General features: G+C 34.2%; 1 protein-coding gene across 1 annotated transcript in view; it reads left to right on the plus strand.

The window, feature by feature from the left end:
* LOC111155601 (DnaJ heat shock protein family (Hsp40) member C1) overlaps positions 1–21,795 on the plus strand; it is a 224,017-nt gene that overhangs the window by 96,765 nt on the left and 105,457 nt on the right. Inside the window, exon 8 of the mRNA XM_022515864.1 lies at positions 10,330–10,493. Within this exon, the coding sequence (XP_022371572.1) occupies positions 10,330–10,493 (164 nt within the window). The remainder of the gene's footprint in view (positions 1–10,329; positions 10,494–21,795) is intronic.

The raw sequence follows: 21,795 nt of genomic DNA on the forward strand, positions 1-21,795 counted from the left end.
GGTTTTTAGCATACAGATCCTGTACATATCTTGTTAGATTTATATTTACGTGTTTCTCTTTTTATTTTGAGTGATTATACATGGTATTGGGTTTTTAATTTCAATTTCCATATGTTCACCGCAAATAAAATGCAGTTGGTTTTTATATGTAGGTATGTATCTTGCAATCTTGCTAGATTTACTTGTTAAATACAAGAGTTTTTATGAGATTCCTTGAATTTTCTATGTGGATAATCATGTCTTATGACAATAGGGATAGTTTTTTTCTCTTCCTTTTCAACCTATATGCATTTTATTACCTTTTCATTTCTTATTTTGCTAGCTATACCTTCCAGAACTATGTTACCGAGAGTGGTGAGAGAGGACATGCTTCCTTTGTTTCCAACCTTGGGTGGAAAGCATTTAGCACTTTACCATGAAGTACGTAAACTACAGGGGTTTTGTGTTAGATGCTCTCTATGAAGCTGAGGAACTCTCACTCTGTTCCTAGTTTTCTAAGTTTTTTTATCATGACTAGGTGTTGAATTTTGTTAATTTTTTTGTATCAATTAATATCATGTGATATTTCTTTGCTTATTAATTTGGTGGATTATAGTGATTGAATTTTGAATATTGAACTAGATTTACATCCCTGCAGTAAGTACCATTTAGCCATAGTGTGTAATTTTTTTTATACATTGCTAAATTCTATTTGCTGATATTTTGCTAAAGATTTTTGTACCTATATGAGAGATATTGGTCTCTAGTTTTCCCTTTTTGTACTGTCTTTGTATGATTTTGGTATTAGAGTAGTACTAACATCATATAAGGGATTAGGAAGCATTCTCCCTTCTATTTTCTGAAAGAGACTGTTGAATTGGTGTTAATTCTGTAAACATTTGATAGAATTCTCTGGTGGGACTGTTTAAGACTGGATATTTATATTTTAGGAGTTTTTAAATTACAAATTAAATTTCCTTTATAATTACAGGGCTTACTCAAATACTTCTTTTTGTATCTATTTTATGGGTGAGTTGGGGTAGTTGGTATTTTTCAAGATGGCATTGGTCAATCCATCTAAATTGTCAAATTTATGTGTGTATAGTTTCTAATCCTAATTTATCCTTTTGATGTCTGCATGTCTTGTAGTGATTTCTCCTGTTTCAGTGTGAATACTGGTAACTTCTCTTTTTTTTTTTTTTTTTCTTTCTCAGTTTTGCCAGATGTTTGTCAATTTTATTGATCTTTTTCAAACAGCTTATTCTTTGTTTCATTGATTTTTTTAATCTATTGCTTTTGTTTTCTATTTCATTTATTTCTGCTCTTATTTTTATTACTCCTTCTGCTTTCTTGTGCTTGTTTTTTCTTTTTAAGATTTTTTATTTACTTATTTGACACACAGATCACAAGTAGGCAGGCAGAGGGGTGGGGGGAAGCAGGCTCCCTGCTGAGCAGGGAGCCCGATGCGATGCGGGGCTCTATCCCAGGACCCTGGGATCAGGACCTGAGCTGAAGGCAGACGATTAACCCACTGAGCCACTCAGGCGCCCCTCTTGTGCTTGTTTTTATTTTGTTTGATTTTGATGTGGAAGCCTAGATTAAGGTCTTGAGGCTTTTCATCTTTTCTAAAGTAAGCTTTTAGTGCTTTCAATTCCTCTCAGCACTGTTTTGGGTGTGTCCCACATATTTTGATACAGTACATTTTCATTTGATTCAGTTTAATATTTTTTCCCTTGAGACATCCTCTTTGATAACCTGGATTACTTAAGTATTTAAATATTAAGCTGTTTAGTTTCCAAGTATTTGGGGATTTTTCTGTTATCTTTCTTTTACTGATTTTTGGTTTGATTCCATTTTTGTCAGAAAACCCATTCTGTATCATCTCAATTCATTTAAATTTGTTGAGGTGTTTCATGGTCCAAGATAGGTTCTAGCTTAGTATATATCTCATGGGCATTTGAAGAGAATGTGTATTCTGCTGTTGTTTAATGAAGTATTGTTATAGTCCCCAAAGTCCCCAAGACTCTATTCTTTTTTCCCCCCCCTCTGTTTTTCAGATTAGACAATTTCTATCATTCTCTCCTCAAGTTAACGGAATACTTTATTCCATTTTTCTGCTGAGTTCTCAGTCATTAAATTTTTAATTTTAGTTAGCACATTTTCAGTTCTGATATTTCCATTTGGTTTTTCTGTATGTCTTCTGTGTCTTTGCTATTGATTTTTAATTTCTTCATTTATTTTGAGAATGTTCATTACTATCAAACCATTTTTATATGGCTACTATAAAATCCTAGTCAAATACTTCGGATCTCTTTTTCATCTTGTTGATTATCTTTTTCATCCAAATTGAGATATTCTCGATTCTTGGTATGATGAGGGATTTCCCAGGTGTCCTGAGATTGAGCCCTGAGTTGGAGTCAGTGTGGGGCTTCCCTGCTCAGTGGCAGCCTGTGTCCCCCTCTCCCTCTGACTCCCCCCGCCCCCGCTTATGCTCATGCTCTCTCTCTCTCAAATAAATAAAATCTTAAAAAAAAAAAAAAAAAAAAAACTTCGGCATTTGGGGTATTATGTTATAATACTCTGAATATACTCTATCTTAGCTAATGTTCTCTGACAATGCTCTAGCTGAACTGAAAAAGGGGAAAGATGCTGCCCTATTACACTGTTACACTCAGGAAGTCCACGGCCTGTTTTACAGCTGAGGGAGAGGGGGCTTGTGAATCTTCTTAGGGCTGGGCAAGTGTGGGTGTTCTCGCTTGCCAATAGGCCACACTGATAACACTCAACTGACATCCCCTTGCTGGGATAGGCAAGAATGCCCACTTACAGTTCCCCACCGGGCCTCTGCTGATGCTGTGGAAGGTTGGTCTCTTTACTTCTGGGCAGTTGTGAAAGCACTGACTCAAGGCTTTCTCTGAAGCCACCGTGGCAGGGAGGGGAGGGATGCCTCATTACCTCTGGGTAGACATGGAAGTCTAGTTTTCCCATTAGCCTACGTTAGCCCTACCCCTATCACTGACTTTACAGGGGAAGGGGATCCTTATTATCTCTCAGCAGGAAAGTCTTTTCCACATCCTCCTGGTAGGGAGCTTGGGGGGCATTATTACAGCCTCACAGTGGCAGAAGTCTAGGCTTCTTGTTAGCCTTCGCTGGCAAGAAAATGTTGGTCACAATTCTGTCCCTTATTTGCTTGAAGTGTAAATCCATTATTACCTAAGTTTGTCTTACTATGCAAGGAAACTGAGGGCGCTCACCACCTCGGTGTTCGTCATGTCCGCCATACCTAGCTGGCCTGTCTTCTCTTCAAAAATCAGCCTTCCTGTGCTTGTTTTATATATAATGCTTAGGGTTTTTCCATTTTGTTAGGAGGAGGAGTATGAAAAAGCACTTTTACCCCATTTTTTTAGAATTGGGAGTTTTGAATTACTTTTTTAAAGTGATTTTTTAAATCCTTCTTTACAAAAGCATCAAACACTTGCAATTGTGATACAGTACCCCAGAATTAAATATAAACAACTACATTTACTTATTTGCTTCTTTATAACTGATTCTCTATAAGGAGGCAAAATTACTCCTGAAGAGGTGGCTTCTAGCTTATGTACATTTTTTTCAAGCAGTACTTTAGTGTTCAAAATAAAGAAATTGAGAGAAGCTAAGTAATATGACATACTTCATAAGCAGTCAGTTCTATAACTTGTTCCCCTTTTAGGAAAAATATTTTGAAAAACAAAAGCCTGGTCTATAACTTGAGCTCATATGGTACTCTGGTGACACCATCCTAGTTTCTTGATAGTTTTATATTAGAATCACCAGTCATTTAAGTTACCAATTGTCTAATATAGTATTAGGGACTTTTAAAAAAAAATCACCCATCTTAAAATCCTGAAAGTACATAAAAGTATGTAAGCAATATAAGGTAAAATATAGTAGTTAGATACCACATAATTTCTAGTTAAGGTAATCCCTTTTAAATAGAACTGTTCCCACAGTATTGTATTCTTAATGTGCGTTATTCTTGGCATATACTAAATTCACAAACTTGGATGAAATGTGAGTGAATGAATAAATGATCTTACTCCTACCTTCAAAGTTTCCTGTTCATCTGGCAGGCTTTTTTTATTGAAAAGGAAATAAAACTCTTAGAAAATTATGTATTAATTTGTTCTTCTTTGACCTTTTCCTTTAGTTGTTTCACCTGGCCCACATATGCATTTTAGGACTTCTTCCTTTCTCCAAAACTCCCCTCTTTTGTATCTTATGTATATTATGTATATTAGGATAGTAAATTTTAAATCTTATGTATATTATGTATATTATGTGTATTATGTATATTAGGATAGTAAATTTTAAATCTTGAGAATACTATGTTTTTGCACAGTTCTTTACAAGTTCTTTATATTCTAAGTACCATTCTAATCATTTTATATGCTTTAATCATTACTCCTCATTAATCTTATGTATATGATGTATATTGTGTATATTATGTATATTAGGATAGTAAATTTTAAATCTTGAGAATACTATGTTTTTGCAGTTCTTTACAAGTTCTTTATATTCTAAGTACCATTCTAATCATTTTATCTGCTTTAATCATTACTCCTCATTAACAATTCACGAGATGTAGTATTACCATTATTCCCATTTTACAAAAGGACTTTAAGCAAAAGAGCTAGTAAATTGCAGAAGCTGAGTTTTAGTCCCAGATCTGTCCACAGTGAGAGCTTTTCCATTCATTCATTCATTCACGCATTCACTATTTATTTAGCACCAGATGTTGTCCCAAGCACTGGGAATTCAGTAGCGAACAAAATAAGTAAGAATTTTTGCCCACATATGGGGTGCCTTGGTGGCCCAACTTTTGATTTCAGCTCAGGTCATGATTTCTGAGTTGTGGGATCAAGCTCCTATGTAGGACTCCACACTGAGCATGGTGTCTTTTTGAGACTTTCTCTCCCTCTCCCTTTACCTTCTCTGTCTGTCTCTCAAATAAACCTAAAAAAATTTTTTTAAATAAAAGAATTTTGCCCGGGGCACCTGGGTGGCTCAGTGGGTTAAGCCTCTGCCTTCGGCTCAGGTCATGATCTCAGGGTCCTGGGATCGAGCCCCGCATCGGGCTCTCTGCTCAGCGGTGAGCCTGCTTCCCTCTCTCTCTGCCTGCCTCTCTGCCTACCTGTGATCTCTCTCTCTCTCTGTCAAATGAATAAAAATTAAAAAAAAAAAAAAAAGAATTTTGCCCATGTAGAAAGAGTCAATAGAATGAGCATGGCAGGCCTGCTGCAGGGACAAAGAAGACCTCAGTAATGAAGAGACATTTGAGAAAAGACCTGCAGGAGGTTAGGGAGTAAGCAAGACTGGTGAGGGAGTGGGTTTCAGTAAAGGCAACAGATGAAAACTTTATGTGTTGTTGTTGATTTTATTTATTTGTCAGAGAGAGCGAGAGTGTGCACAGGCAGGGGCAGTGGAAGGCAGAAGGAGAAGCAGGCTTCTGGCTGAGCAAGGAGCCTGATATGGGACTCAATCCCAGGACCCTGGGATCATGTCATCCCAGGGTCCTGGGATCATGAACTGAGCTGAAGGCACATTTAACCAACTGAGCCACCCAGGCATCCCGAAAGCTTTATGTTTTTGAGGAACAGCAGGAGGCTGGAGAGTATTAAAATGAGGTCAGATAAATGATGAATGGTGTGAGGATGGGAGGCATAAATCACTTAGAGCCTTATACTGTAAGAACTTGGCTTTTACTCTGGAATGGCAAGTCCTAGGAAGGTTGAGCAGAGGACTGACATGATTTAATACATGTTCTAAGAAGTCTGCCTGTGAGGTTAAGAACAGATTGAAACAAGGACTTGAAACAAGGAGACCAATCAGTTGGGAGTTGTTTTAGGAATCCAGACAAGAAATGATGATGGCTTGGATCAGAGTGATAAAAGTAACAAAATGGAATTCTTATGTATTTTGAAGTTAGAGACAAGATTTCCTACTGGATTTCATACAGGATATAAGAAGAAGGGGAAATTGTTAGCTCCAAGGTTTGGAACCCCAGGAGGTTGAAGGAATGGGAACTATATTGGAAGAAGCAGATAGAAGCGAAAGGAGTTTTATCAAGAGCTTAGTTTAGCACATAGTTCTAAATATTCTCCTTAATATTGGGAGCACATTCCTGTACAAGTCAGGATTTAATTCCCGCAACTGTGCTGTGAGATAGGTAGGGCAGATATTTCGTTTTACAGGTGGAGACTTAGAGGTCAGTAATGTGAAGGAAGTACTAATGTATTGACATGACTAACGATACAGAACCTAGTTTTTCTGACCTCTTGTTTTCTCATTTTTCTGCCACTTTTTATATTAAGGACATTTCAAATCTCCTTACTATTTTGATAACTTTTCTGACATCATCTGTATTTCTGTCTATCATTCTGTATTTTAAGTATAGTGCTCAAAACTGATTAAAACTTCCTTCCTATCCTCTTCCAAGTTACATTCATTAATAGCTGCTGCGCTACTGTCTGAGCATTTCCAAGGAGAAATTCTCTGTGCCTGCTAGAAAAAGAAGGTAATGAGTTAAGATGTTATGACTTTGCTCAGTTTGAACTCTTTTCCACTGTTTTCAAAACTGTAGAGGTACAAGTGTTAATCAAGACCTAAAGAATTATCCTCAGGTTCATGGTCAAAGAGCCCAAATTACTATTCAGCAAATGTGTCTTAGCATAATAAACACTTCTGCAACGTGTGACAGGAAGTATTTGATCTAAGTAACTGACTTATTAGTTGAATTGTTTAGTGTAAGTTTCCAAATATATGAGAAGGTAGGCTACTTAGGCCAGAGTTTTTTTGGTTTGTTTTTGTTTTTGTTGCTGGATCCAAACTCTGCATCATTTTGTTGACTAAGAGCATTAAATGGAAGGACCCCCTTAAAATGCTATTTGGCTCATTTCTCATTCCTTTGACAATCATGTTGAATAAATTTTTCTTTTGAGAGGAAACCATTTCTCTTCAGTCACTAGACACTTAAGGTATCATGGGTTTTACTTCTTTTTTGATTTATTTTGGATTTTGTTGTTTGATTTTTGTTGTTGTTTGGTTGGTTGGCTAGTTTTTGTTTCTAGCCTTTGTCAGGCTTGTTATTAAGAACCAATCTATCTTAACTTGAAGCCTATAACTTACTAAATTTCAGTAAAACTTACTCTTCCAAGGGAGACAAACCATAAGAGACTCTTAATCTAAGGAAACAAACTGAGGGTTGCTGGAGGGGAGGGGAGTAGGTAGATGGGGTGACTGGGTGATGGGCATTGGGAGGGTATATGTTGTAGTGAGTGCTGTGTATTGTGTAAGACTGATGAACCATAGACCTATACCCTTGAAACAAATAATACGTTATATGTTAATAAAATAAAAATAAAGACTCTTCCAGCAAAAATAGTCTTTATTTTTTTTATTTAACTCAAGAATTTCCCTATAAAATTCATCATGCTGCTAAAAAAATTTCTTAGATTTGTGTTTCTTGGATGAACTATGAATAGGGATGTGTTTATAACACCAAAATTGATGATAGCTGGGCACATACTAATTACATAGAGTTTATTGACACTAGAAATTTGCAGGAAAGATGAGGGTAGTTAGCAAATAGAGGTCTTTTTTTCCCTTAGACATGTTTTGAAAACACATTTTTTTAATATATGAAAGATGTTGCCAAGTGCAAAATGTTAGATGCTACATTCTTAGCCTTGTATTAGTAAAGTAGCAAGAAATCAGTGAATATTTATAAGCTGTGGGTTTATTCATTTTAGAAATTATGTTTAAAGATTTATGTTGTATATCTTTAAATTTTGTTTTTATATTTATATCTACAACTTTGTAAAAATACATAAATATACATTCATATATATTTATTTTTTAGTGATATGTTCCTTCTCTTTTCCTTCATTGTCTCTGTGCTTCCTCTTTTCTTTATCTCTACCTCCTATATACCTTGTAGGTGTTTATCTATATTTTTCTCCATGCTTTTATAATAATAATAAAATACATTTAGATGAATATGTATACACAAGAATTTGTAGAGGTTTAAAGAGGCATTATTTTGTTTTGCAAATAGAGAATCTTACATGCTTTACTCCATCTTTTATTACTCAAACTCATAAAAATCTCTGTAAGTCAGTTGGTATAGCTTTACTTCAATATCTTTTGATGAAAATTTAATATTCCCTAGTATAGATGCATCACCAGCAATCATTCAGTCATTTCTCCTATTAATATACATTTACTAAGTTAACAGTTTTGTATCTCTATGAATAACAAATAACATACAGACATACATATATACCCATGTACTTACATACAATTACATTTTAATGCTTTTATTTCTGAGGGAATTGCTGGAGAAAAAAAAATTTTTTTTAATTTTAACAGTTTCTCTTAGATCACTTCCCAAAAAGTCTGCAATATAATTCACATTTCCACCACCAATGTAGAGATCACCCTTTCCCTGCCAACAGTACCTTAAGATTTTTAAATTTCTGCCTATATGATAGGTATAAAATTGGATCATGTTATTGATTCAAACTGCATTTCTTTAACCTTTAGAGGTTAAAGATAAACCTTTAGAGACAAAGATAAACCTTTAGAGATAAAGATAAACTTTTAGAGGGTATATCTTGTTTTTTGGCCATTTGGATTTGTTCTTTTGTGACTTTTGCCCATTTTTTCTGTTGGGTGCTTATCCCTTTGTCAGTTTATAGTATTTCCTTATATGTTCTGTATATCAGTTATCTGTTTGTACTTTGAGTCGTACATATTCCTTTCAAATGTATTCTTTCTCTCTTGATTTGTTTATTCTGTCCTTTACCATTTCTATAGCATCTGTATTTCTGTTTTAGTTAAGATTTCCTCATCCTTTAAATAGTACCTGTAGTTTTTAAGATTTATTTTTGCAAGGTGTTTATTGTTTGGGTTTTTAAAGTCAAGTCTCTTATCTAACTAGAGTTTATTTTTGTGTATTGTGTAAGATGATGGCTAGCTTCCTTCAAATGGGTATTCAGTTGTGCCAACATTTAAGCCTTTTCCCACTCAATTAAAATGTTTATGGGTTCTCTGTTCTAGGAATTTATCTATTTCTATGACAATATTATATTAATTTTATTACATCAGCATTAGACAATATGCAAATACACAATGGTGAAGATATGATTATAAGAAATTTGACTGTATGGAATTTGACTGTAGCAATTAAGAATTAAATTGCTTCTCAATATGGACTCTAATCAAAAGGGCTTTAATGAAGAGTCCAGTTAAGAGCCATCTATTAATAACTGCCCCGATGCCATCAGATTAAACTTTGCATTTCTTAAAATATTGAAAAGATGAATGTATATACTATTTATCAAGAGCCACTTTTGAGGGGCGCCTGGGTGGCTCATTTGGTTAAGCAGCTGCCTTCGGCTCGGGTCATGACTCCAGGGTTCTGGGATCGAGCCCCGCATCGGGCTCCCTGCTCAGCGGAGAGCCTGCTTCTCTCCCTCCCTCTGCCTGCTGCTCTGCTTATTTGTGCTCTAGCTCTATCTCTCTGTCAAATAAATAAATACAAATCTTAAAAAAAAAAAGAGACACTTTTACACCAAGTGGTATGTTAGGGTTCTATCATTTTCCACATAGCAACTTTAGAAGATTAGATTTAGCTTTCTTTTACAGATGAGAAAATAGACACTTGTTCTAAGAGTTTAAGTTACTTGCCCAATATTATGTCACTATTATGACCAGGCTTTTTTCATTGTGACAGTATGAAATGTTTCATAAAAAGTACTTTGAAAACTAAAGGTATATACAAATTGACATGGTGGTTATATCATGATCATCATCTCATCATTAGTAACCCTGAGTTTTATTAAAAACAATGCAGTAGCTAAAGCACAATAAAACAGCTAGCTATTTATAGCAAAGCAATTATAATTTTTTTTAACCCCTTTCACCCATTTCTCCCATTCCCCTCACCCACCTCTGACAACCACCAATCTGTTCTCTGTATCTGTGAGCTGGGTTTTTAGGGGGGTTGGGTTTGGTTTGGTTTGGTCTTTGGTTTTGTTAAGATTCCCCATATAGGAGAGATCATATGGTATTTGTTTCTCTCTATCTGACTTATTTCACATAGTATAATCCCTTCGCGGTCCATCCATACTGTTGCAAATGGCGAGATTTCATTCCTTTTTACGGCTGAATTATATTCCATTGTATATAACTCTGTTTTAATGAAAGAATAGTATGTATATGTTTTTTCAAGATATGATGTATTAATAGACTGTTAAAAATTCTTTTCTTTCTTAACAAATCTCAATAATTAATTCTCTTAAACATTTTTAGAACAGAAGAAAGTTAAAGTAAAAAAGCCAAAACCCGAATTTCCTGTATATACACCTTTAGAAAGTGCATATATTCAATCTTATGATCATGGAACTTCTATAGAAGAAATTGAGGAACAAATGGATGATTGGCTGGAAAACAGAAACAAAACACAGAAAAAGCAGGTAAATAAACTTTTAAAAATTTATTTTAATTGAATAAAATAGAGAAAAGTACATAAAATATAAATACACAGCTCAGTGAATTGTCATAAGGTGAACCAAGTTAACTGTTGCCAAGATCAAGAAGATACAGAACATTGCCATTGGCCAGAAGCCTCCCTCATTCTTCCTCCTGGTCTCTACCTTCCTTTTCTTCCACAAAGATAAAACTGTCCTGACTTCTAACATCATAGATTAGTTTTACCTGCTGTTTGAAATTTCTAAATGGAATCATCCTGTTTTAGTCCATTCAGGCTGCTATAACAAAAATATAATAGACTGGGTGGCTTAAACAACAAACATTTATTTCTCACAGTTCTGAAGACTGGGAAGTCCAAGATCAAGACGCCGGCAGATTCGGTGTCTGGTGAGGGCACTCTTCCTAATTCATAGACAGCAGTCTTCTCGCTGTGTCCTCACATGGCAGAAGAGGTGAGAGAGCTCTCTGGGGTCTCTTTTATAAGTGCACTAATCCCATTCATGAGGGCTCCACCCTCATGATCTAATCATCTCCCAAAGGCCCTACCTCCTAATATCATCACATTGGGGGTTAGGATTTCAACATATGATTTTGGGGGAACACAAACATTCAGTCCATAACACATTCCATGTGTACTCTTTTACATCTACTTTTCTCCATTTGGTATTATATTTGTAAGGTTTGTCCATTGTTGTGTGTAGAAGTAGGTTGTTCATTTTCATTAATGTGTAATAGTCCATTTAGAAATATAGAATTTTTTTATTGAAAATTGTGCTTTTTCCAGTTTTTGGCTGCAATAAATAATTTTCATGTGAACGTTACTGTACTTTAGTATGCATATGTGTAAATTTCTATTTTGAAGTTAAGTTGCAGTAAAGCTCAACTTTACTTCTAAACAGTTTTTAAAATGTTTTTTATCAATTTATACTTCAGCAGCAGGATATGGAAATTCCAGTTACTCTACATTCTTGCCAACACTTGGTCAAGTCTTTTATATTTTAACCATTCTGGTAGGTATATAGTGATATCTAATTATAGTTTAATTTGCATATTCTTTGACCAATAAAATTGAATGAACAATTTTTCTTATGTTTATTGGACACTAATAATTGCCTATGTGAAGTCTTGTCAAGTATTTTTTTTTAATTGGGTTGCGTGTGTTTTCTCATACTGATTTGTGAAGAGTTCTTTATATATTTCATAAATAGATCTTCTACACCTATTTTATCCAACTCTGGCTTGCCCTTTCACTCTCTTAATGGTGTATTTTGATGACCAAAGTTACTAATTTTAATCATCATGCTTTTCCTTTCCTTTCCATATTTAATGTTTTTTGTGCTGTGTTTAAGAAATCTTTTCTTACCTCAAAGTCATAAAAATATTAGTAAATCCTCTACAAGCTTTAATGTTCTGTTTTTCACATTAAATCAATAGTCTGAAATTTCTTTTTGTGTTTGGGGTGAAGTAATGTTTAAGTGTAAAGTTTTTTCAAAAGTTTTCCAAACCAGTTGGCTCACTTAATGAAAATACTGCCTCTTACAGCTCTATAAATACCATCTTTATTTAAAACAAGTGTTCATAACTGTGTGGGTCTGTTTTCAGGCTTTCTACTTTGTTTCTCTTAGTCTTGTGCATCTTGTGCCAATACCTTACATCATAATTTGCTGTAGCTTTATAATAAGTACGTGGTGCAATAACTCTACAGCTCATTTTTCCTTCTGTAAGATTACCACTTTATGTTTTCATATAAATTTTCAAAGTAGCTTGTCGTTTTCCACAAATTACTCAGCTGAAGTACTCAATTTAGAGTATTGAATATATGTAGGTCAGTTTTGGAAGAAATAATACTGAGACAGCATTGATTCTAAAAACCACGAATAAATGCATTCATTCACATCTAAAATATTTTTTGATATGTGTTACAACTTTTTGTGTACAAATATTGCATATTTTTTCCTTGGATTTATTCCTGGGTGTTTAGTGTTTTTAGATGACACCATAAATGATATTGCTTCTTAAATTTCACTTTCTATTTGGTATATACAAATATAATTGAATTTTGTATAATTGCCTTATATCCAGCAACCTTGCTAAACTTATTTTTCAGTTCTATTTATCTGTATATTATACATTTCTTTTGTACTAATTAGGATCTCTAATACATGTAGAATAGAAGTGATTATACCAAGTATCCTTGTTTCATTTTCAATCTCAAAAACTTCCAGCATTGAAAGTTTGTATTTCATCATTGAAATTATTTCTTAAAATTTTATCATTTCATTATTAAATATGATGTATGTTGCCAGCTTTTTATAGAATTTTTTTTAAGATTTTATTTATTATTTATTTGACAGACAGAGATCACAAGTAGGCAGAGAGGCAGGCAGAGAGAGAGAGGAGGAGGAAGCAGGCTCCCTGCTGAGCACAGAGCCCGATGCAGGGCTCGATCCCAGGACCCTGGGATCATGACCTGAGCCGAAGGCAGAGGAGGCCCTAACCCTCTGAGCCACCCAGGCAGCCATACAATTTTTTTATTGAGATATATTTCACATAACAAAATTCACCATTTAAAATTACATACATTTTAGTGGTTTTTAGTCTTTTCACTATGTTGTGCAACTACCTAATTTGAAAACATTTTCATCACACCAAAAAAAGTAAAATAACCCTCTACCTGTTAGCAGTAAGTTCCAATTCTCAACCTTCCGCTTCTATGACAACCACTGATCTACTTTCTGTCCCTGTGGATTTACCTATTACAGAAATTTCATGTAATTACAATCATGCAATATGTTTTCAAGGTTCGTCCATGCAGGAGCATTTAACAGTGATGATGGTGCAGTTTCTACTTCTTTATTCCTTTATATGCGACATATTGTCTTTTTTGCCTTTGCTGGCCTTGTAATTTTTGTTGTTTTTATTGAAGACCAGATATTATGAATATTATAACTTTGCAACTCTAGAAACCAGATTCTCTCTCCTTTCTAGGTTTTGTTGTTATTTGGTCTAATTGTAGTTGTTTGTTTAGTGCTTTTTTTAACTAATTTTATGAAGTCTGTATTTTTTGTCATGTGTGGCCACTGAAATCTCTGTTTCATTAGCTTAGTGACAGAGTTTCCTTAAATGTCTAGAGCCCAAAATTCTTCCAGTCCTTGCAAAGTTTATGTGTATGTATTGGAGATGCCTTCCATATTCAACCTTGGTTATGGAAGGCTGTAAACCAACCCTGCCTTAGCCTTTACTTTGTGTTTCCAAAGACAGTCAAGGTCATCAGTTAGTGAGAACTTTGTCATTTTCACGTCTTTTTTGAGCATGCTCACAGCACTGAGCATGCACATAGACTTCTAGATTCCTAGGGATGTCAGAGCATCCCATTCCTCAGCTTTCCTCCCCAGCTTTTTAGTTACTCTGATGTTTTCCCAACTATTTTCTGTCACCTTGGTCAGCAGTGGCTAAGATATTAGCCTGTAAATGTTTTCAGCAAATGCCTGTAGGGAAGCAGCTTTAGAATTAGGCCAGTTTTGAATTAGGGAAAATAAAGACAAGCTTTTTGAACCCGTATTCCAGGGAACCACCAGACAGGTTAGGACAAATACTCATCATTCTTTGCAAATTAGCTCATTCTGCACCTGCCATGATTAGAAATCAGTTATTATTTTCAGAGGCAGTGATGAGCTATGGAATAGAAGATAGGACTGGGGTCCATTAAAGTGCCACAAAGTTTGTTGTGCTTTTTTTTAATTGAAGTATAATTGACATACAATGTAATATTAGTTTCAAGTGTACAACATACTGATTCAACATTTGTGTACATTACTCTATACTGTGCCCAGTAAGTCACCATCTGTCACCATACAACATTATTACAGTATTATGGACTACATTCCTTTGCTGTACTTTTATCTCTGTGACTTAATTATTTTATAACTGGAAGTTTGTACCTCTTAATCTCCTTCATCTATTTTGCCCATCCCCCAACATCCCTTCCCTCTGTCAACCACCAGTTTGTTTTCTGTATTTAAGAGTCTGTTTGTTTGTTTTGGTTTTTAGATTACACATATAAGTGAAATCATATGGTATTGTTTTTCTCTGACTTATTTCACTAAGCATAATTCCCTTTAAGGCCATTCCTGTTGTCACAAATGGCAAGATCTCTTTCTTTTTTATGGTTAAGTAATATCTCATTGTGTGCATGTGTGTGTGTATTGTGTGTCCATCTACCAATGGACACTTAGCCATATCTTTGCCATTGTAAATAATGCTGCAGTAAACTGAGAGTGCATATATCTTTGAATTAGTATTTTCATTTCTTTGGGTAAATGCCCAGTACTAGAATTACTGGATTACATGGTATTTATATTTTTAATGTTTCAAGGAACCGCCATACTGTTTTCCATATCAACTGCACCAATTTACATTCCTACTAACAGTACACAAATGTTCCCTTTTCTCCACATCTTCACTAACATTTGTTACTTCTTGTCATTGTGGGACTAGCCATTTCTAACAGGTGAAAGATGATATCTCATTTGGTTTTGATTTGCATTTCCCTGATGAGGAGTGATATTGCCCTTCTTTTCATGTGTCCGTTGGCGATCTGCAAGTCTTTCTCGGAAAAAATGTCTACTCAGGTCCTCTGTTTTTTCATTGTAATGTTGGGATTTTTTTGGTGTTGTATAAGTTCTTTGTGTATTTTAATATTAACCCTCATGGGATATATCATTTGCAAATATCTTCTCCCATCCTGTGGGTTACCTTTTTGTTTTGTTGATGGTTTCCTTTGCAGTACAAAGCTATTTATTTTGGTGTCGTCCCAATAGTTTATTTTTCTTTTTGTTTCCCTTGCCTGAGGAGACATATTCATAAATATCTTGCTAAGGCCAATATCCAAGAGTACTGCCTGTGTTTTCTTTTAGGAGTTTCCTAGTTTTAGGTCTCACATTTAGGCCTTTAATCCATTTTGAGTTTACTTCTGTGTGTGGGATAAGAAAGTGGTCCACTTTCATTCTTTTATGGGTAGCTGTCCACTTTTCCCAGCATCATTTATTGAAGAGACTGTCTTTTCCTCATTGTATATTCTTGCATCTTTTGTCCTAAATTAATTGACTATATAAGTAGGGTTTATTTCTGGGTTCTCTATTTTGTTGATCTCTGTGTCTGTTTTTGTGCCAGTACCATATTGTTTTGAATACTGTAGCTTTGTAGTATAGTTTGAAATCTGGAATTGTGATACCTCCAGCTTTGCTCTTTCTCAAGATTGCTTTGGGTATTCAAGGGTTTTTTTGGTTGCATACAAATTTGATGATTATGCTAGTTCTGTGAAATATGCTGTTGGTGTTTGACGGGGATCGCATTTAATCTGTAGATTGCTTTTGATAGTATGGACATTTTAACAATATTAATCCTTCCAATCCATGAGCATGGTTTATCTTTCCATTTGTGTCATTTTCAGTTTCTTTTATGAATGTCGTATATTTTTCACAGTACAAGTCTTTTTCAGGACTGTGTTGAGTAAAAGAAGTGAGAGTAGACACCGTCATCCATGTTAAAGGAAGCACTTTCAGTTTTTCACTTTTGCGTATGATGTTACCTATGGTTTTGTCCTACTTGATTGTGGTAAATGATTTTTTTAATTTATTGTTGAATGTGATGTGATAATATATATTGAGGATTTTAGCATCTATGTTCATCAGAGATATTGCCTTGTAGTTCTCTTTCTTTGTAGTGTCTTTGTCTGGTTTTGATATCACAGAATGTTGCGCATTCATAGAATGAATTTGGAACTTTTCCTTCCTCTTCTATTTTTTGGAAAGTCTGAGAAGAACAGTAGGAACTCTTCTTTAAATGTTTGTTAAAATTCACCTGTGAAGCCATCTGGTCCTGGACTTTAGTTTATTGAGAGTTTTTTTTATTACTGATTCAGTTTCATTGCTGGTAATCCATCTGTTCAAATTTTCTATTAATTCATGATTCAGTTTTGGAAGATTCTGTGTTTCTAGGAATTTATTTCTTCTATGTTGTCCAATTTGTTGGCGTATGATTTTGCATAATATTCTTTATAATTCTTTGTATTTCTGTGGTATGAGTTATTTATTTTCCTTTATTTCTGATTCTACTTATTTGAGTCCCCTCTTTATTTCTGATGAGTCTGACTAAAATTCTATCAATTTTGTTCATCTTTTCAAAGAACCAGCTTTTGGTTTCATTGAGCTTTTCTATTGTTGTGCAGGGGGTAGCTTCTATCTTCTGTCTCATTTATCTGCTCCAGTCTTTATTATTTCTTTCCTTGTTATGGCTTTGACTTTTGTTGGTTCTTCTTTTCTCCTTCCTATACCTATAGGGTTAAACTCTTTGAGATTTTTCTTGTTTCTTTTTTTTATTAAGTATTTCACTTTAATTCCAGTATAGTTAATATACAGTGTTATATTCGTTTCAGGTATACAATATAGTGATTCAACAATTTTATACATTACTCAGTGTTCATCATGATAGGTGTACTCTTTAATGCCTATCACTGATTTTACCCACTCCTCCCTCTACCTTCCCTCTGGTAACCATTAGTTTGTTCTCTATAGAGTCTGTCTCTTGGTTTGTCTCTCTCTCTTTTTTCTTCCATTACTCCTTTGTTTTTCTTAAATTCTCCATGTGAGTGAAGGGATTTTTCTTGTTTCTTGAGGTAGGCAGGTATTGCTGTAAACTTCTCCTTTGGAACTTTTTTAACTGTATCTCAAAGATTTTGAACCATTGTGGTTTTGTTTTCATTTGTCTCCATGTATTTTTTAATATTGTCTTTGATTTTTTCATTGACAAATCGATTATTTAGTAGCATGTTTTTCCCATCTCCACACATTTGTGTTTTTTCCAGTTTTTTTTTTTTTTTTCCCTGTAATGGATTTCTAGTTTTATACTGTTGTGGTCAGAAAAAGTAATTGTGGGAAGCCTGGGTGACTCAGTCATTTGAGCACCCAGCTCTTGATTTGGGCTCAGGTCATGATCTCAGGGATGTGAGATTGAGCTCTGCACCAGGTTCCACACTCAGCATGGAGTCTGCTTGAGATTCTCTCTCTTCCTCTCCCCCTCCCCTACTCATACACACACACACTCTCTCAAATAAATAAATCTTTAAAAAAAAAAAAAAGAATAGATAATTGATATGATTTCAGTCTTCTTAAACTTTTTGAGATTTGTGGTTAATATATTTTCTATCTGGGAAAATGTTTCATGTGTACTTGAAAAGTATGTGTATTCTTCTGTTTGGGGATGGAATGTTCTGTATGTATGTTAAGTCTGTCTGTTTTAATGTGTTGTTCAAAGCAACTGTTTCCTTCTGTTGATTTTCTGTCTGAATGATGTATCCATTGATGTAAGTAGAGTGTTAACTATTATTGTATTACTACTATTATTGCATTACTATCAATTTCTCCTTTTATGTTTGTTAATATTTGTTTTAGGTATTTAGGTGCTCATATTTAGGGTGCATCCTCTTACTGGATTGATTCTTTTATCATTACTTAGTGCCATTCTTTGTCTTTTACTGTGGTCTTTGTTTTAAAGTTTATTTTGTTTGATACAAGCATTGCTGCCCCAGCTTTTTTCTCACTTCCATTTGCATGGTCCCTTCACTTTCAATCTATGTGTGTCTTTAAGTTTGAAGTGAGTCTCTTGTAGACAGCATGTAGTTGATTTTTGTTTTTTTATCCTTACAATCATTCCTAGGTCTTATTGGAATATTTAGTCCATTTACATTTAAAGTAATTATTTATAAGTCCTTCTCTGTTCCTTTCTTCTTCTTTAGCTCTCTTCCTTGCGATTTGATAACTTTCTTTAGCATTATAATTGGATTCTTTTCCTTTACTTTGTGTATCTGTTATGAGTTTTTGATTTCTGTTTACCATTGGATTCATATATAGTATCTTATATGTATTACAATGTATGTTAAATTGATGGTATCTTAAGTTTGGACATGTTCACTAAATTTTTATACCTCTTCCACATTTTATGTATCAATGTCCTATTTTACATATTTTTGTGTATCTCTTGATTAGTTTTTGTAGATACAGTTGATTTATTGGTTTTGCATTTTAACCTCCACATTGGCTTTATAAATTATTGATCTATTATCTTTACTATATTTACTATTACTATTACGATTGCTGTATGCTATCACTATATTTGTATATAAATTGTATATTATATTTGTATATAGTATATAAAAATATACTATATTTGCTATTACTATTGCTATTGCTATATGCTATTACTAATATTACTATATTACTATATTTGCTTTTACCTGTGAAATTTTTTCCTTTCATAATTTTGTTCTAGTTTTGGCCTTTTCTTTCCATTTAAAGAATTCCCTTTAACATTTCTTTAAAGGTTTGTTTAGTGGTGATGAACTTTAACTTCTGTTTGGAAACTATCTTTCCTTCTATTGTGAATGATAACCTGGCAAGGTAGAATATTCTTGGTTGTAGGTTTTTTAATTTTCAACACTTTGAATATATCATACCACTTTCCTATGGCCTGCAAAATTTCTACTGAAAAATTAGTTGATAGTCTTATAGATTTGGTTTATTTTGTGTTTTGTTTTGTTTTGTTTTGTGTGTAACTCTTTCTCTTATTGCTTTTTAAATTCCCTCTTTAGCATTACTCTTTGCCGTTTTCATTATATGTCTTGGTGTGGACCTTCTTGGGTTCATTTTGCTATGGGCTTTGTACTTTCCAGACCTAGACATCTTGTTCCCTTCCCAGATTAGGGAATTTTTCAGCTATTATTTCTGTAAATATGTTTTCTGCCCTCTTTTCTTTCTCCTCTCCTGGGATCCTTATAATATGAATGTTATTCTGCTTGATGATATTGCAGAGTTCCCTTAAGCTATTTTTATTATTCTTTTTTTCTTTTTCCTGCTCATCTTTGTTGCTTTCTATTACCTTGACTTCCATATCAATGATCCATTCTATATTCTCTAATCTTTTTTTCTGGAGAGGGAGATGGGGGAGGGACCAAGGGAGAAGGACTCAAGCAGACTCCACACCCAGTGTGGAACCTGATAAGGGGCTTGATCTCACAATCCTGAGATCATGACCTGAGCCAGAATCAAGAGTCAGATGCTTAACCAACTGAACGACCCAGGCATCCTCTAATCTGGTGTTGATTCTCTGTAGTGAGTTTTTTATTTCAGATATTGAATTCTTCAGCTCTGACTGGTTCTTTTTAATATTTTCTATCTCTTTGTCAAAGTTCTCACTGAGTACATCCACTCTTTAATCAAGTCCAGTGAGTATCTTTATGTACATAACATTAAATTCTATATTAGAAAGTTTGCTTTTCTTATCAAGAATCAGCTGATTTCGGGGCACCTAAGTGGCTAAACCTCTGACTCTTGATTTCTTTTCAGGTCAAGATCTCAGGGTCCTGAGATCAAGTCCCACATTGGGCTCTGTGCTCAGTGGGCAGTCTGGTTGAGATTCTCTCTCTCTTTCTCTCTCAAATAAATAATGTTTTTTACTTATTTATTTAATTTTTTTTAAGAATCAGCAGGTTTTCTTGAAATGGTCCCACAAGCTTTTGGCTAATTTCCAGAGTTCAGAAAAAGTTGATTCTTAATAGTTTTTGCCCATTTTTTCTTGCTTTTATGGAGAGACAGAATTTGGAGTTCCTTATTTTGCCATTTTCATTGACAAAATTATAAGTTTTTTAAAAATCAAGTATATTCTCTTCCTAGTTTTGCTGAGATTCTTTAAAAATGAATATTATCAAATGTTATCAAATACCTTTTTCTGTGATTAAGGTGGTCATGTGATTTTCTTAGGTGGATTTCTTAGATTTTCTAAGGTGGTCATGTGATCTTTCTTTGTTAATGAGATGATTTATATTGATTGATTTTCTAATATTAAACCACCTTGCTTTCCTAGAATAAACCCATTTTATTGTTTTGATTTGACAGTACTTTGTTTAGGATTTTTGTTTTTATGTTTAAAAGAGAGATATTGGCCATATGAGAAAGAGTGACTTTTCTTATATCTTTGCTAGGTTTGATGTTAATCATGCTGGTCTTATAAATATGAATTGCTTCTTCTTTTTTTAAACTTTCTTTTTGAAATAATTTCAGATTCATGGGAAGTTGTATAGGCAGTAGAGAGTTCTTACTTACCTTTCATCCATTTTCCCCTAATGGTTATATCTTCTGTACCTACATTTTAATACCAAAACCAGGAAATTGACGTTAGTGTGTGTTTACATATGTTTACTTGTATGCCATTTATCACATATATAGATTTATATATATAAAGATATAAAACTATTCAAGATACAGAACACTCATTCTGAGAAGGTAACTCTCATTCTTCTTTTTTTTTTAAAGATTTTATTTATTTATTTGACAGACAGAGATCACAAGTAGGCAGAGCAGCAGGCAGAGAGAGGGGGCGGGAAGCAGGCTCCCTGCTGAGCAGAGAGCCCGATGCAGGGCTCGCTCGATCCCAGGACCCTGAGACCATGACCTGAGCTGAAGGCAGAGGCTTAACCCACTGAGCCACCCAGGCGCCCCATCTCATTCTTCTTTATATCACACCCATCCCCTCTGGTTTTTGGATTTAAAATATTTAACTACATTTCTCTTGGGTACCAAGAAGTGGAGTTGCCAGGTCTTCTGGTAGTTCTAAGTTAACATTCAGAGGAACTACCAAACTGTTTTCCAGAGCAGCTGCCCCATAGTATATTCCTACCAGCAATAGATGAAAGATGCAGTTATTTTCATACTCACCAGCATTTAGTGTTTTCACTATTTTTTAACTATACTAATGTGTAGTGATATCTCATCATGATTTTAATTATGTTTTCCTTAATGATTTTTTATGTTGAACATCTTTTTGCTCATTTGTTGTCTGTATATCCTCTTAGAGTGAAATCTTTATGTGTTTTGCCTATTTTCTAATTCTGTTGATTGCGTTTTTGTAATTAAAGTTTGAAAGTTCATTATATATTCTTAATATATGTCCTTTATCAGAAATCTGGTTAGAAATATTTTCTCCTAGTCTGTAACTTTTCTTCTCGTCTTCTTAACAGTATCTTTGGCAGAGCAAAATGAATTCTGTTACACTGAAAAGAAATTAAATTTTTAAAAATGAGGAAAAAAAAGAAATTGGGAAAAAAAAGTTTTTAATTTGGATAAAGTCTAGTTTATTATTTTTGTCCTTTTATTTGTTGTGCTTTGGTGTCATGCTCGAAAACTTTTTACCATGCCATTGGTTCCAAAGAGCTTTCTCTTGGATTTTATTCTA

The sequence above is a fragment of the Enhydra lutris genome, unplaced genomic scaffold, assembly GCF_002288905.1.
Source record: "Enhydra lutris kenyoni isolate GAN:26980312 unplaced genomic scaffold, ASM228890v2 scaffoldscaffold42, whole genome shotgun sequence".
In the NCBI taxonomy this organism is placed as follows: Eukaryota; Metazoa; Chordata; class Mammalia; order Carnivora; family Mustelidae; genus Enhydra; species Enhydra lutris.